Source organism: Hippoglossus hippoglossus, chromosome 4 (assembly GCF_009819705.1).
Source record: "Hippoglossus hippoglossus isolate fHipHip1 chromosome 4, fHipHip1.pri, whole genome shotgun sequence".
Taxonomy (NCBI): domain Eukaryota; kingdom Metazoa; phylum Chordata; class Actinopteri; order Pleuronectiformes; family Pleuronectidae; genus Hippoglossus; species Hippoglossus hippoglossus.
The window spans coordinates 10,202,519-10,217,711 of NC_047154.1; the positions used below are offsets into that span (position 1 = coordinate 10,202,519).

At 42.2% G+C, this 15,193-nt stretch overlaps 1 protein-coding gene across 9 annotated transcripts in view; it reads right to left on the reverse strand.

Annotated features, from left to right (window-relative positions):
• Positions 1–15,193, reverse strand: part of celf5a (cugbp, Elav-like family member 5a) — a 188,704-nt gene that overhangs the window by 31,017 nt on the left and 142,494 nt on the right. For 6 of the 9 annotated variants that reach the window (XM_034582894.1, XM_034582901.1, XM_034582898.1 and 3 more), the window contains exon 4: positions 1,793–1,921. In XM_034582894.1, coding sequence (XP_034438785.1) covers positions 1,793–1,921 — 129 coding nt within the window. The remainder of the gene's footprint in view (positions 1–1,792; positions 1,922–15,193) is intronic. The other 3 variants (XM_034582899.1, XM_034582895.1, XM_034582902.1) reach the window with 1 other exon arrangement.

Sequence of the window (15,193 nt, forward strand, 5' to 3'; positions counted from 1 at the left end):
GCTTACCCCTGCGGACACTAGCCAGTCAGGATGCCCACTCAGCTGTCAAACCACTGCCCCCTATTGAGATATGGATAGAAAAAAGCCGGAGCTTGACATGACCTGTACAAGGACTTTCCTACATTAGTACAAACTATATGCGGTTATGAATAGACGTGTAACCCCTGATATACTTTGCATGTCATAAAATGTCTAAAATAAACCAAAGAATTTGAATTTGAAATTGAACATGTGCAATAGCGAAGGGGCGTTAAATATTTTGCTATCAAATTTACTTTATCAAGCTTCATGCAAACAAGTAACTACAGCATTGGTTGGTGTCTGGGTGGAGGGGGAGCATAAGAAAACATTAAGAAGAAAAGTGAGTTCATTCTTTCATTTAGTCGGATCTCAGTACAACTCTTTGTTCTTTCAAAACAAAGCTGAAGACTTTCCTGTATGCCAAGGTCTTTTATAAAATCAAATAATTATTCATTAGCTTTTACTTTTTAACTTCTAACTCTTCTTGTTATTTCATTTGTTTTATTATTACTTATTATTAGAATGTCTGGTGTCAAATGTTTTAAACCAGAGACCTGACTTAGAAAGAGAACAAGCGCTGCAGATCCATAAAGAGGAATGCAACTTCCCTTGTCAGCCTCCATCCTCGCTGTGGGGACACTTGAATTGTTTTGACATCCATCTTTTCCTTCTCCTCCTCCAAACCATTGCAGAGTCAGAATGCTCTGGCTTCAACCCCCTCAGATATTTAATTCCACAACAATTTCCATAAGCACTGTAGAGGGAATAAGCTTTAGAGACATGGAGAACCACTGGTCTCTGTGCTTATTGCTGCATGTCAGAGGGAAGTGATGTTTCCAAAAGTTTTTGGCTGATCTTAAAGAGACCACCACAGTAACCGAGGAACAGTAAAAGCTTGCAGTTTCAGATCAACAGTCAAAGATTGACAGATCATAGCTTCATAATATAGTTTTTCTTTTAAAACAATAGATATGCCAAGAGTTTGAAATTAAAAATCAAAGGCATTTTTTTAATCAGTGCTGTCGTTAATGGGATTACGATTGCTGACAATATGAAGTGCTCTGTCTGTATCACAGATTATTCCTTCATTCAGCCAAACCTCTATGTCTGTCTGAGATAAACCGTGCGTCTCCATCAAACCTAACTTCCTAGAAATATAAGAACCTGAACATACATCAGTGGGATAAGAACTAAAAATGACTGATACCATTGTAGTGAAAAGATTTCTTTGCACATGTCCCATCCGCTAACATGGAAGAGGCCACATTTATTACTTATACTGCAGCCAGCCACCGGGTGGCGATCAAGCCGCTTTAGAGTAGTCATGTTGTTTATCTTTATATCAAGTCTTTGCTTTAAAAACAAGATAGGATAAAACAGTATAGTAAAAACATTAATATCCTATTAAACAGGACAAGATTTAAAAACATCTCGATTTTCAGAATTACACAAATTTGTCTAATAAACATGTCAAATTAACTAATAATCATTTTGATGTCTCTCAGAATTTTCAGTTATGAAAGACAAACATTTAACAGTGTTTGATATACTAGTCTAAACTTATTTAGTCACTGCTTGTAGCCAAGTAGCAAGTCTAAAAAGTGTAGCGTTAAAAATGATTGTAATTGCATGAAAACACAACTTGACCAACATCTGATGCACGTGTCACATATATTTTACATATATCCGCAGCTGTCACGGACACTCACACACACTGTCACTTCTCTGTCAGTGACCTAAATAATACTGACAACTGTATCACGGCTCCTACCTTTGCTATTTCCATCGGGGCCTCTTAGGACCGTGCACTCCTCGATGACTCCATAGGGTTCGAAGAGGCGGTAAACATCCTCCTCGGTTTGTTGTTTGTTCAGCATCCCGACAAACAGCTTCCTGTCTTCTGAAACAAACGAAGAAGAGACAAAAGAATACATTAAAACTTTGACCGCAATTATGAAGCTAATTTGAGAACACACAGGGGTGAAATTTCAGCAATTGTTGGCAGAACAGAGGAGGAAGTCTCTTTTTCTGCAGAAACAAAGAGAGACATGTTCACAGAGGCTTGGTACAGTAGAGAAACTGTCTAGTTAATGCAGCGCTGGTTGAACTCCGGTCACATTCTATTATCTCTATTCCAAGACTGATCATTTTAATCTCTAGTATAAGCGGGTCTGGTCCCATATGGGCACATACACTGTCGCTGCTGGGCAAGTGAGTGGTCAGGGGCTGGAGGGAAAGAGCAAAGAAGACTAATGAAGAGGTTTTTCTTTCTCTCTCTCTCGCTCTCTCACACACACACACACAGAGAGAGACCCAAGACAATGAGCAAGACTTTGGTCCTTTAAAAGCACCAGGGGCTTCAGGCAGCACCAACCTCCTACACACTGTACTGCACAGACTACAAACTCATTCTCTCTCTCTCTCTCTCTCTCTCTCTCTCTCTCTCTCTCTTCCTTGCTAACTCTTTCTATTCATCTCTCCCCTCTCTCTTTTCTGCTCTTCTTTTTCTCTCGCTGATTCTACATTTTTCTCGTCTGCCTCCCTCCCTTCTCTTTATCTCTCTCTTACTCTACTAATTGCTGCTGATCCAGTGTTTTTTGTGTAGCCAGAGAAATATTTCAGTGTACTCTTCAGTGAACAATGGCGTGTCTCTCCAGTGAGCAGCAAAGGCTGGGAGACATGCCATGAATAACGCTGACTTTTCAATAGATAGCTTCTATGCTATTGAGACCTGTTAAATGCTGTGGGATCTGATCTTTACCTTGACCTGACACACTGTGTTTACTGATGTACGCTGGCCTTGTATGATTAATGCTATACTGTGCAGAGTGTCTCTGCTGGCAGAAGATGCACTAAAACCTTCCCATTGTACAGATTGTTTCTCCAACTCTGACCTGTGAAGTCACAGTGGAGAGACTGAGTGAGAGACAGGACTGGCAGCCGCCGCTGTGAGGAGCTTGGGAGCGGCATAAATCGCTGCCAGAGGTATTGCACAGTGTCAGGGTGACCTGATGACTACCGAATATGTCGCGTTGCTGTCGTTTCCTGACCCAGACACAAGATGATACCCACATTCCTGCAGCGTGCTCAGTGGCAAGTGTGTGTGAACAAGGCGCCCTGCTAGGGTTTCAGCACTCCTACCACCAATAATGCACCTTTAAAATAATCACCCGTGTCAGAGCTTTGTCTAGGGAGGGGCGTCCCTGGTGCGGGCTCCTTATTGCAAGTGGCAGGATCAGAGGCAATGTATCAAAATGGAAGTGATGCAATGTGACATCTGTCAGGGTGGATTGGAGAGCATTTATCTGCAAAAAAAGGAAAGCCCTGAACTGGAAAATGAAAGGCCAAGATGGTCCTTCCTTTTGCTTGAGGGAGAATATAAATTCTGAGGCTGAATGGGGGGGGGAGGAGAGTCGGGGATAGGGGGAGGGGCCGGACTGCACAAATTTCTCTGAATGCTGCCAGACCACATCTCATATACGCTCATGTATAGGGTGGGACAGTCACACACACACAGAGCCACCCATGTGAACCACGCTCCATGTCCTTTGCGTTCCCTTACTTTCTCAGTAACCCCCATGTTCAAGTAGGTGATGGGGTCTGACAAGTTTTGAATTAATGCATGACCTTTATCAATTTCATATGAGCTGCACTCCGACGATCACACTGTGAACAGCTCACACGTGGCATGTTTTAAGTACAACACTACATCCTTCCTTCAGCTGGAAGATCGCTAACTGGCCAGTCACCCCCACCTCCAGGAAGGAGGAATATTTATAGGACACTGAGTAGAACAGGATCATTGACAAACACATAACACATCCCTGTGTGATGTTGGTTCACACTGAGCTGCACAAAAGCCTTAAACATTGGTGTCAAATTCAATGGGCGTTTAAAAAATATATATATGGACACACGTGCAGGAGTTAATTGCGATGTAAGAAAGATTTTCCTTTTTTACAGCAGTAGTATTTTTAAGTCAGAGTTCTTTATCTGCAGCTGAGAGTGAGATGGAGTGGACGTTCAGAGTGTGCTTTGAAAACAAGCTAACCATGCATGAAAACACATCATTTATGAGATCTACTCCACAATCTAGGATTCTGCTGCGGCTGCTCTCAACTATAAATGCTACCTTGGGAATTCAGATCTTGTGTTAATCGCCATTAGAAACATTATCTCATTAATCTACAACACTGGCTGTGAACAAAAAAATAACACACACGGTGCAAAACACCAGTCAAAATGACACGTACAATGTATAGGAAACCCTCTCATACATGAATGCAGAGGGTTAAAGATGACATATCCCTTACTATGACCTCACTTTTAACTATCTCCCAATGAGTATTGACTTTTACATCACTGCAGCTATTCTCCAGATTAATGTCGTCTAACTTGTTTTGTGCAGAGAACAAAACAACTCACAGTTATATGCCTCCTCCAAACAGTCAAGTTACAGATTTGGTCAAATCTTTTAGGTATATTTTCTCATAATTATCAAATTAATTCTTGATATATGGCCAAATCCGTGTTTTGTGAGGTCTCAGTGACCTCACCCTTTGATGATAAAATCAAATTAGTGCTTGTTTGAGTCCGAATGAAGGAATGTGCCAGATTTAAGGATCTCCCTGCAACACATTCCAGAGATATCATACCTACAAGAATGGGACGGACTGACATTGGATGGACAGACAACCCAAGAACAAAGTAAAAGCTGCTGAGTCTCACAGACACGGTTGCTATCCTCCATCCACCAACCAAGGATATACTAATCTCTACAAACAGTCTGCATGTGAATATGCAGAGGGACAAGATTTTGAGGCCAGAAGGTCTGTTTCTAGTTTGATCAATGATGTTTGAGCAGGCTTTGGTTCCCCGCAGGTAAACAGTCCATGTGCTGAGCAAAAGAGCTGCAACTGCTATTTAATCTATTTTATTTATTTAATTATACATTCATACACATACATCTGTTAATAGAGATTAGCCAAAATGTCGTCTGGATCTAAAACACCTTCAAAAAGATGTCAGGGTGGGATAAAAGAAACTAGTTGGACTGTAAACAGTGTAGGACGAATGGAATAAGGAGTCGTTGTCCGCTGTTTACACTTGAAGCCCCAAAATATTGTCTTTAGCCCTCAGAGGCTAATTCGCCATCAGAAAACAGCCGATGAGCTCCGAGACTGCTGATGTACTGCATATATATTATGCATGTTGCCACTAACTAGCTAAACAGTGTCTATATTCTACTGTAGCTTCTGCTAACTGCTGGAGTCCACTGCTGCAACACACCATCAATAAACTTGCTTCATCTGTTTATTATTCTACTACAAAGCTAGGTAGACAGTGCATGTTATTCCTCAAAACTGAAGAAAAGGGAAAAAAATGTCTCTCAGTGGGGTTCCCTCACCGAACTGCCTGTTTACACAGATTCTGAAACCTGAATCTTTATTCTGACGCATCTTCACTGGCCCTTTGATCCAAGCATCGCAGTCTCAGATAGTCGCTGCAGAAACCTGGACTTGCTCAGCTGAATTCAGTCTTTGCAACAGTGCAAGAGCACAGGTCCTAGTATTCAAATCTGCCTGACCCATGCAGGACAGTACCTGCAGCATAAAACCTCTCTGTCCACTGACATATTCCATATGTATGGAAACTGACTGGAAGAGATCTCCACACTCTGCAGAGCACCACAGCTACACACCTATGGAAGCCTTCAGTTGCATGTGCAGGTAAAACTGAACAACAGTGGTGCCCCTGCTGCACTTAAGCTTTTCTCTGTGGGGGATGATAAGAATGTTTGTGATTGAATCATGTTTTTTAGCTCAGTGAACTGAACCGTCAGTCTCACACACAACATGATTAGTAGCAAACACTGCTGTGGATGACTCTTTTCTCTTGTTGCAGCCTTTGGAAATTGCTCTCTGTTAGAGCTCCTCACATGTGGGAGACACTTGTAGATACATTTAAAAAAAAAAAGACTTTGTGTTTACATCAAAACAGAGCTTATGCCAACAATAATGCAATCGCTAAATAAGAGCGTCTCTCCGCTTGAGCCTTTACAGTGAAATGTCATCATATAAACAATTCAAGTTTCTCATAACCACGAGCAAGTTAAGTGTGATAACTGCGGAGCGTGCTGGCAGTGAGATACATTTACAGCTCACTGTGGCATCACTGTACCCAACTTTACTGTGACACGCCACTGCTGTCCTGAAACTCACCCCCCATCATGTTTAATTTACTCTGAGTTATTAAACAGATGCTTGTTTGGAATAAATGCATTGGAAATTAAACTCCAGAATAATGAAATGGCAGCGCGCCGCCTGGTTATACACACTGAAGATTATTGCGTCCATCTGAACCCTTTCTAATCAATATAAGCTTTTCAGTGCAAGCGCATTGCCCTTGTGTGGAGTGTTTGCGTGGCTGCACACAAGCAAATTAAATCAGTAATATTTCACATCTCTAATCTTCACGCCGTAGTTTGACCATTACAGCACATGCATGGCTAACGACGACATTGTAATTCTTTACGTATGCACACGGTCCTAATCTCCACACAGCACCCTCCTTTGTTACATAATGTTTAATTCCACTGCAAGTTTGAAGGATCTCCTGTCTATACTACACATACACACACTCCTCAGCACGGCCCGGCACACTGGAGACTTATTACTGTATGCTCCATGATTACAATGCAGGCTGCCGAGGATTTTGACAGTGAAATGAGACTCATTGAATAGCAATGGGACAGAGTAGGAGTTTTGAGCAACAGGAGAAAGAAAGAAAAAGAGAGAGCCGGGTGAGGCGGAGATGAATAGAGAGAGAGGGAGGGAGCGAGAGGAGAGAGGGAGAGAGTGAATGTGTGGGAGAGTGAGAATGATGTGCCTATACTGTAAGTTGCTGTGCATACAGTCCTGCAGTCCTTGATAAGCCAGGATGGATGAAATAGGTGCACCATAGGAGTTGGTAAATCATTGTCAGGGGTGGGGAGGATGAAGAAAGGCAAGGGTGGGAGGAGAGTGAGGAGAGAGGGGGAGGGATGGGAATGGGGGGAGTGGGTTGGAAGAAAAGCACGCCGACTGCCTCAGGTGCTCTCTGGTTTTCAAATTCTTCCTGCTCCGTCTCCTTCTCGGTCGTTGCAACATCGAGCGAGCGGAGACAGAGGTAGAGAGATATTGTGACAGAGGGCGAGAGTGCGCTGTAGAGAAAAAGCACTTGTCAGAAGGATGGGGAGGTTGCTATGACAACTACTTATACAGCGGGCTGTCAGTCATGTTTCATTGGAATTTGGAGAGGAGGGGAGGAATGAGGGGAGGAGAGAGAGTTGGGGAAGGAGGGGTTGGAGAAGGGTCATTTCTCCATCTGTCTGCTGAAGCCAGATTGCAAATTTGACTGTCAGGCTTGGAGATAAAGACAAATTATGAACAATATTAGCCGGCTGATAAAAAGGAACAATAATGAATGGATAAATATATTAAAACCAAATGAGATAGCATCCAGGCAGAAACAGGAGCCCTGAGAAGCCATCCAGGTTTTCTCATTTGGAGGGGAAGATAAGAGCGGGAGCGAGGCGGCGAGCAGGGGAAGGATCCACCATATTAGAGCTCTCTACTGTAGCGTACTTCCTTGTCAAAAGAAAGAAAGAAAGAATCAAAATCACTTTGTAGCTGGAATACCGAACATCGTGGCTTCCTCTCTCTCCTTCACGAGCCTATTATACTTCTCCAATGAGCAGGATGCCACACAATAACAGTGTCAGCATGTGTTCAAGCATAAAAAACACAGACAGAATGGAATGAAATTAATTAACCCTAAGAGATCACAGTGCTTAGCCAGTGGAATCTAATCCAATTTATTACATATAGGGATCTAACTAGGGCTGTGTTTGCATTAATGAGACGATGTGTATAGAAGTGTGTATGTGTGCTCGGCTGTGCATGTACAGGTCATGGGAGTGTACAGTACGTGTACCCTGTAGTGCTATGGTCATCCCTCCCCAGCCTGTGTACAGTAAGGGATTAGCGGTGGGAGTGGCAGAGACCGACGAGGGAGGGAGGCTGAGGTTTGGCACAGCCTCGGGGTGAGAAAACCCTGCCAAATTAACTCCTGAATAATGAGCCTTTCATGTGCTGCGTTATCACCAGCCAGAGGACAGCCACGTATTTTGTCATACCGCTGGAGCCACTTCACACACAGCCCCGTTAGTAGGTTTCCACCAGAGCACCTTCAACCGAGGAAGAAATGTGGGTTGATAGAATAGTTTGTTTACCAATTTCCAAAGTAAATGAGCACTCCTGTGTGTGCGCTGTATCTTCAGCTGTCTTTTGAAGTTTGCATGCTAACCCACCGAGCTGACAGCACAAACTGTAAGGCCTACCATGCACCGTCCCTAATGAGGTAGCTTATTAGTGCCGTTTTCCTCTTAAATTCGTAGCTGTTGCTTGGAAACAGCAGTGCAAAGAAAACAATACTGTGGTTCTCACCTAAAAGCCATCACACCCAATGCTCCCTGTTGTGCAATTTCATCACCAAAGCGATTCAGCATGGACTTCTATTGAAACATAAAATACTGAATAAAGAATGAAAAAGAGAACTACAGAGAGTGAACTGACATTTAATCATATATGAATGTTAAAAATAATATGTTTTATTGGGACTCTTGCTAGGTTACTGTATATTCAGTCCATAATGGCTCCTTTAACAGTAGCTACAGCTACCTGCATCCCTAACTCCTGCAGCACCTGCAGGGACGCTGGCTTGATTTCATGTCAGAGTTTCATCATTTTGGTGTCAAGGCTGCTCATTGGCAGCTTGGCTGCAACCTGTAAAAGTCATCAGTAAAAATGCCATGGAGCAGCGCATTTGGGGCCTTGATAGCCATGCTGCAGAAACAGCACATCCCTCACTAAGCACTCCTCTGGGATGGATAAGGCCTCACTGCTTTCACATACATGTGAGGCAGAGCTTCGCAAACTTTTTCTGAAATGCACACCTTCAGAAGCTGAAAACGTTCATGACCCTGACTACATCTTTTTTATAAATCAGTAACAATGACTGGGGAAACCACAAATAAAACAAATATCTTTATTAAGCCGTTTTCAGACATGAAATCCAGAGAATTTTCACACAATTGGGACTTTCTCCTGAGTTTGCCTTTCACAAGGCAGCAGGATATCTCCGGTCAGACATGTTCACAACTATCTCTAGAGTGTTAAGGTGAGGGGTGGCGTAGCATGCAAGAGGCTGGATGCAATGTATTAATTCTGGGAGATCACGTGTTTTTGTTTACAGCACATTGACACCAGCATCAGCCCTTATCACTAAAAGCTCTCGACATCTTTGTGTATGGCACTGCTTTTTGTTCCTGAGATATTTGTTATTTTCATTTTTGCATTAGTCACATGTTAAAAACATCATCTATATGCCCACTCACTTGCGGTGAATCCTCCGAAGGATCTCTTGCTGTGTTCTCACATCGCCTCATTCGGACATTATCCAGAGGTTTTACTAAGAGGCTGTCAGTTCTGTGCATGGTTTAAACATCTTTTGTGATTTAAAAAGCAACATCAAGCTCTTGTTCCTTATTTTCCCTACATAAACCATCTTCATTCAGCTTAGTTTCACTTGATATTGTCCCCCCTGCAGTGGCTGTATCCTACCCCAAGAGAACCACTGATGTAAGCACACCAGCACTATAGGCTGCTCAGCTTTTCTGCAAACACGTGGGCAAGCACAAGCAAAGTAACCATAAAATTGCATATTCACACACCCTCATAGACAGGCTGCATCGGGAAATACATTTCAAATACAAATAGCGACATATAGTGCGTACTGTTACATGTAAAGTGCTACTGTACATGCTGTGCTCTAAACATATGACATCAAGAGGCATCTTAAACACTTTCTACAAACAAAATCTCCCTGCAGGGAGTGGGAGGTTGTGGTTGGTTAACTGTTGCATCACAAGCCATATAACATGTTAGTCAGGCCGAGGAGCTTAAGATCAAACTGTAATAGGATGGCGAACAGCAACCTAACAGGAGGAGAGCCTCTGCATTTCATCCGTACACATTTCCTCCACGCACACCGGCTGAGTCGATTCCATCTCAGAGGGGATTTAGAGACCAGTGATCATGAATTCTTTCTGTGCCGCTGGCAGAAAGGATGATGGATATTATATATGACACCTAAAAGACTCATCCACACATCTGTATGTGGACGCATGCTTTTCCCCTGCACACATATAAACATGTAAGATGCACATACAACACACAGGACCTCCTGTCACTCAATATTCTCTAAAGATCTCCACAGATTTTATGCATCAGTGCAATCTAATGACTGCTCTGTTCTGTGCCGCTGGCTGGGGGATTTCAGCTGCATCCTGGCCCTGCTGGAGGCCTTGAACACACAATTACAGGCTCCTGACTTGGTTCCCCTTTCCCTAAATGCTCCACGTAAAAACCTCCGAGGTGTGTAAATGCAACCGCTGGCGCATGTGTGTGTTTTGTGCACTCCTTTCACTTGCTTTCAGTACAGTTACACTCAGCTCTAGGCCCAGACAACCACTCACACACCCACCAACTACAGTACAAGAACACCTGAAAGCAGAAGAACAATATATCCACAGTAAACGTCTCAGCAAATTTACACTCAATATGATAACAAATGTGAAATATTACTCACAGCCTTGTGTCAACTTCAGTGTATTACGGCTACGGTCATAAATCCAGAAACTGCTGTGCAGCGTGTAAATGTAGCTACTGTATATAAACATTTACAATATGGCAGTGCTATTTATATTGTCTCCCTTTCATAATGCCATCTGAAGGGCATTTTGGCATCCGTTATGATATGGATTTCTCCCCCCCATTTTCCTCTATCCCATTTATCGCCATTCTTCTTTTCCGTCTAGATTGTGTTTCTATACAATAGAATGGGCCTTTTACCTTTGGCAGTATTTAACACAGCACTAGCCTGTTTCTTAATTATTTTCTCATCGCTCCACTGACACTGATTCATGAGGGTAATGTCGGACACACCCCCTCGGCCAGCCCCCTCAACCAACCCCCACCTCCTTTCTTCTCCATGCAGTTTCTCTCTCTTTCCTTCCTCTTCCTTAAAGCACAGTTGCTCATTTCTCGGACATATTTTTCTTTCTTTGCCCGGTCCCTACATTTTTCTGCCATCTCCCTCTGCCAAACTATCTCCACCTTGCCTCCTTCTCTCATATTACCCTGTGATTATCTTGGATGGCTAATGAGGTACCATGAAGGTAAGGTCCATGGCTGCTCTCAAGTAATTACCTTTTTTTCTAACACGGAGCAACAAAATTGTCGACAGCAAGAGACAACAAACTTCATTATATAGTGAGCCAAACTGAGCCCCATGTGAAATCCCGCCCTGTGTTAAATATAGAGTACAATACCAATATCCTCTCACCTCCTCACCTCTGAACGACTGCAATATTATGAAATACAAACTCATGCTGGAACAAAAGCCTTTATCCGAGAAAAGACAATAGAAAGGTTGACAGTCAGACGAAGCCGAAATGGAGGAAAACTTAGATAACAGCTAAAGGTTACGGTATTACTGCTCAATTACACCAGTCAGAAAAACAGAAGTATATGGTGAAAATATAACTAAAGCAAAGAGGAATAAAGAAGAAAGAGATAATGAGACTAGAAACACAGAATTACTTCTGCCAGCCTGTCAAGTTACATCATACTAATGTCATATATGTAAGGGAATTTGATAAGCCATATAGAGTAGAATTAGCATATTCATTCTCGAGGCAAAGAAAGAAAAACGTGTCAGTTACCTCAACCTTTGACCACCAAAATGTAATCAGTTGAAGTGAAGGTTTGTACCTTCCTGAGATAACGTGTTCATGAGGATATGATGAACGGATGGACAGACAGTCTCATGATTCAACCGATTCTACTTAATAACTCTAAATGCTATTGTTGCTCTCTTCCATCCACCAACCATGTTTATGTTTGGATCAAATGATATTAATTCCCTGCAGGCATTTCTTAAATATATTCCATTCACAACAACGTGATGGGCCCGAGCTCACAGTGACCCTGACCTCTGACAACCAAATATCATGTTCAGTTTGTACCAAATATTTGAATGTTTATGGCAAATTTGAAGACATTTCCAAACACTGATCCTGATATATCACATTCAGGAGAATCAGATGGACCATTTGATGGAAGCCTGAAAACATAAAGCCCTCGGCTGAAGCTGTCGGCAGCCCAGAGGTATAAAAAAATGTGAAAACGCTTAAGTAAAGGAGAGAGCGCGAGATAGAGAGACAAATGAGAGGGAAGAGGCTTAGGAGACAGCAAGTGAGGGGCCATGCCCAACTCCAGCTCAAGAGAGAGCAAGGATGTACCAGAATATGGTCTATCTCTCTGAAGCTTTGCCTGCGAGAGCAACTGAGCCGGCAGATGACTTTGCTGCACATGAACAAAAGAGGCTTACAGGCCACCCTGCATGTCAGCTTTCTCCTGGCCCAAAGTGTCAGAGCTGTAGGGGCACAGGGTGCACGGGACGACTCACCTGCCTATACCCAGACAGGCCTTAGACACAGTCAGATCTGTTCTTTACATATGACATCAGCCAGCAGCTTCATTTGTCATATATGGGGGGGGGGGGGGGGGGGGGGGGGGGGGGGGAACTGCAGTGTTCAGTTATAGGATGGAGGAAAATGTTGTGAGATGTAAAGCTGCAAATGCATAAATACATAAACCTTCAAGCCTTTCACCGGTGTATTTTATACTTTACCATTTCCATATCATTAGTTGGAGCTGATTCTTGATGGATGGGAGGGGAGATGCTAAACTTGGAGTATTTTCACTCGCTGCTGTCGCGTTCTTTTTGTATGCATGGCCTCTGTAGTGCTGATGTGACTGCAAGGGGAGAGCCTAACCCTGTCACTCACACTGACAGCCGAGCTGTCTTATCTGCTCTCTGTTGGCGATGCTGCACTTTAATTAGGGTAGAAGGTCAATCAGCACTTTTTTAGAAGATGGGATTCTACTGAAAGCTTTTCATAATGTGGGACAGCCATAGTGTTTTGGTTGCCTAAGGCGAACACGCATATGAGGCTCTGCTACCCGCTCTTCCAACTTTTATCCTTACTTGTCTGAATAATCACAGATTTGTGTCACAGAGCCCTGCGCTTCTGCAAAGCTGTCCATGACATCTTCTACATTACATCTGTGAAAGAAAACGGTGCATGATGTACTGTAAGTATCTTTCATTGTCACTGACTAATAATGATGCAAGAATTGACCGTATATTACTTATCAGCAGGATCCTAACATCAGAACTTGACCCGTTTGCTGTTTAAGAAAAGTAGTGACGTGCAGAGCAATGTCTTTTATAAACAATGTGAGGAGAGCATCATCATTATCACACGGAAAAGATGTGTTGCCATCATCACTAGCACTAACATTACCGTAGGAAACAAGCAGCCGCAGCAGGTTGTTCTTTCATAGCACATTTTTAAAGAATAATTCTATTTTTTCTTTGCACTTAAATGGATATAACTCATTTAGACCAGATGCAACATGTGTACAACTTTAAGACCAAACGAAACATGTGCGTCTCATCTATGATGTCATCATTTTCAAGACATGTGACTGATGAAACCGAATGTGATTTTCCAAAATACTGTCAAGAAAGGCAAAACGCATTATGGGAAATGTAGTTTGTTCATTTGTTAGCGTTCTTAGCCTGCAAAAAAGTGTTTAAAGTCGCATTTCAGAGATTGGCTGACGAACTAAGCGAGGGGAGCGATATTGAAGCAGTTTACGTCCGTGTTTTATTGACTAAAAAGAGGATGAAAATAAGAATAAAGATTTAGACCTGGACGATGATCCTGCTGACAAACGTTCAGTCATTAAGAGACATATTTGAGGTAGAGGAGGGGGGATCTCAGTGAGTTTGCTGGATTTATTGTTTGTATGTTTTTTTTAATGTTCACAATGTTTTGTGAAACAGCAGTGGTTTACAATGAAAACCAATTTTTTGTTATTTCTTATCCATCTGCTTTATAGGCAAAGAAATTTAGGTTTTTGTAAATGTTGGCACTTCTATCAATTCTTTAGAAAACGCTTAGGTTTTAGGTGGTTGTTTTCAAGCAATGCTTAAGTTTTAGGGTGCGTTTTAATTCAGCACATCAGGTCTTAATGGGTTAAATGTACAATTTGTTGTGGGAACTGAAAACTAACAAATAATTATTGACAAGAACCTCACAGAAAGCAAGCAAACACCAAAACCAGGCTCATCTGCAGAGCTGTAGTGCCAGTAGTATAAAAACCTGAAGTTTCAGTCCAGCCTGTGCCACCTGTTGGCAGGGAGAGTACCTGCACTTAATTAAAGATTCTCAGATTTTAAGACTTCTGCTCCCTTCTGGCCAACAGGGTTGCATCTGTGGTTAATGTCTGGCTGCACCTTTCGATCCAAAGTCCAGAACATTACAGGAAAATAACACAGCTATTAAGATATAAAACATGCTTGTTGAACCCGTGAGTGACTCAACTCTGCAACAATTACATTTACACACAACGTTCATGACAAAATTTTAAATATATAATTTTACAGAGAACGTATAAGGCTGTGTAAGAAAAGATAGAAAGGTGTGTTGCTGCAAGAATGACCCCCTTCTCTCTTGCACACACACACAAGCTAATGGCGCTTTGTCTCTTTCCTCTTCCCCCATCTTCCTGACAGCTCATTTGTTTTCATTTCCAGGATATTCTGCTTGATATCTAATGAAATAAAAATCTCTATATTGAAGGAATCATCAAGAGAGGAAGGTGGAATTCTTCATCGGATGTCAGTACATTTAAAAGTTGCTGTTTTACTTCGTGCACCAGATTTATTGGATTTGTTTATGGTCATAGAAAATCCTCCAGTGTTCTGGCATTTTTACAAATCTATTGAAAAAGCACACACTCTGCCGATAAACTCACTGAGTCGTAAGGATACTTAACTTTTTCACTTTTGCATGTGGAATTGTATAAATACAATCTATATCCTGGGATATGATATGTAAGGATTCAGATATTCTGGACCTGTCAAGCTAATACCTAATAGAATAAGACTGCAAGAGACAGATTGTTTCTCTCTCTAACTTCGACTAAACTATCAGGCT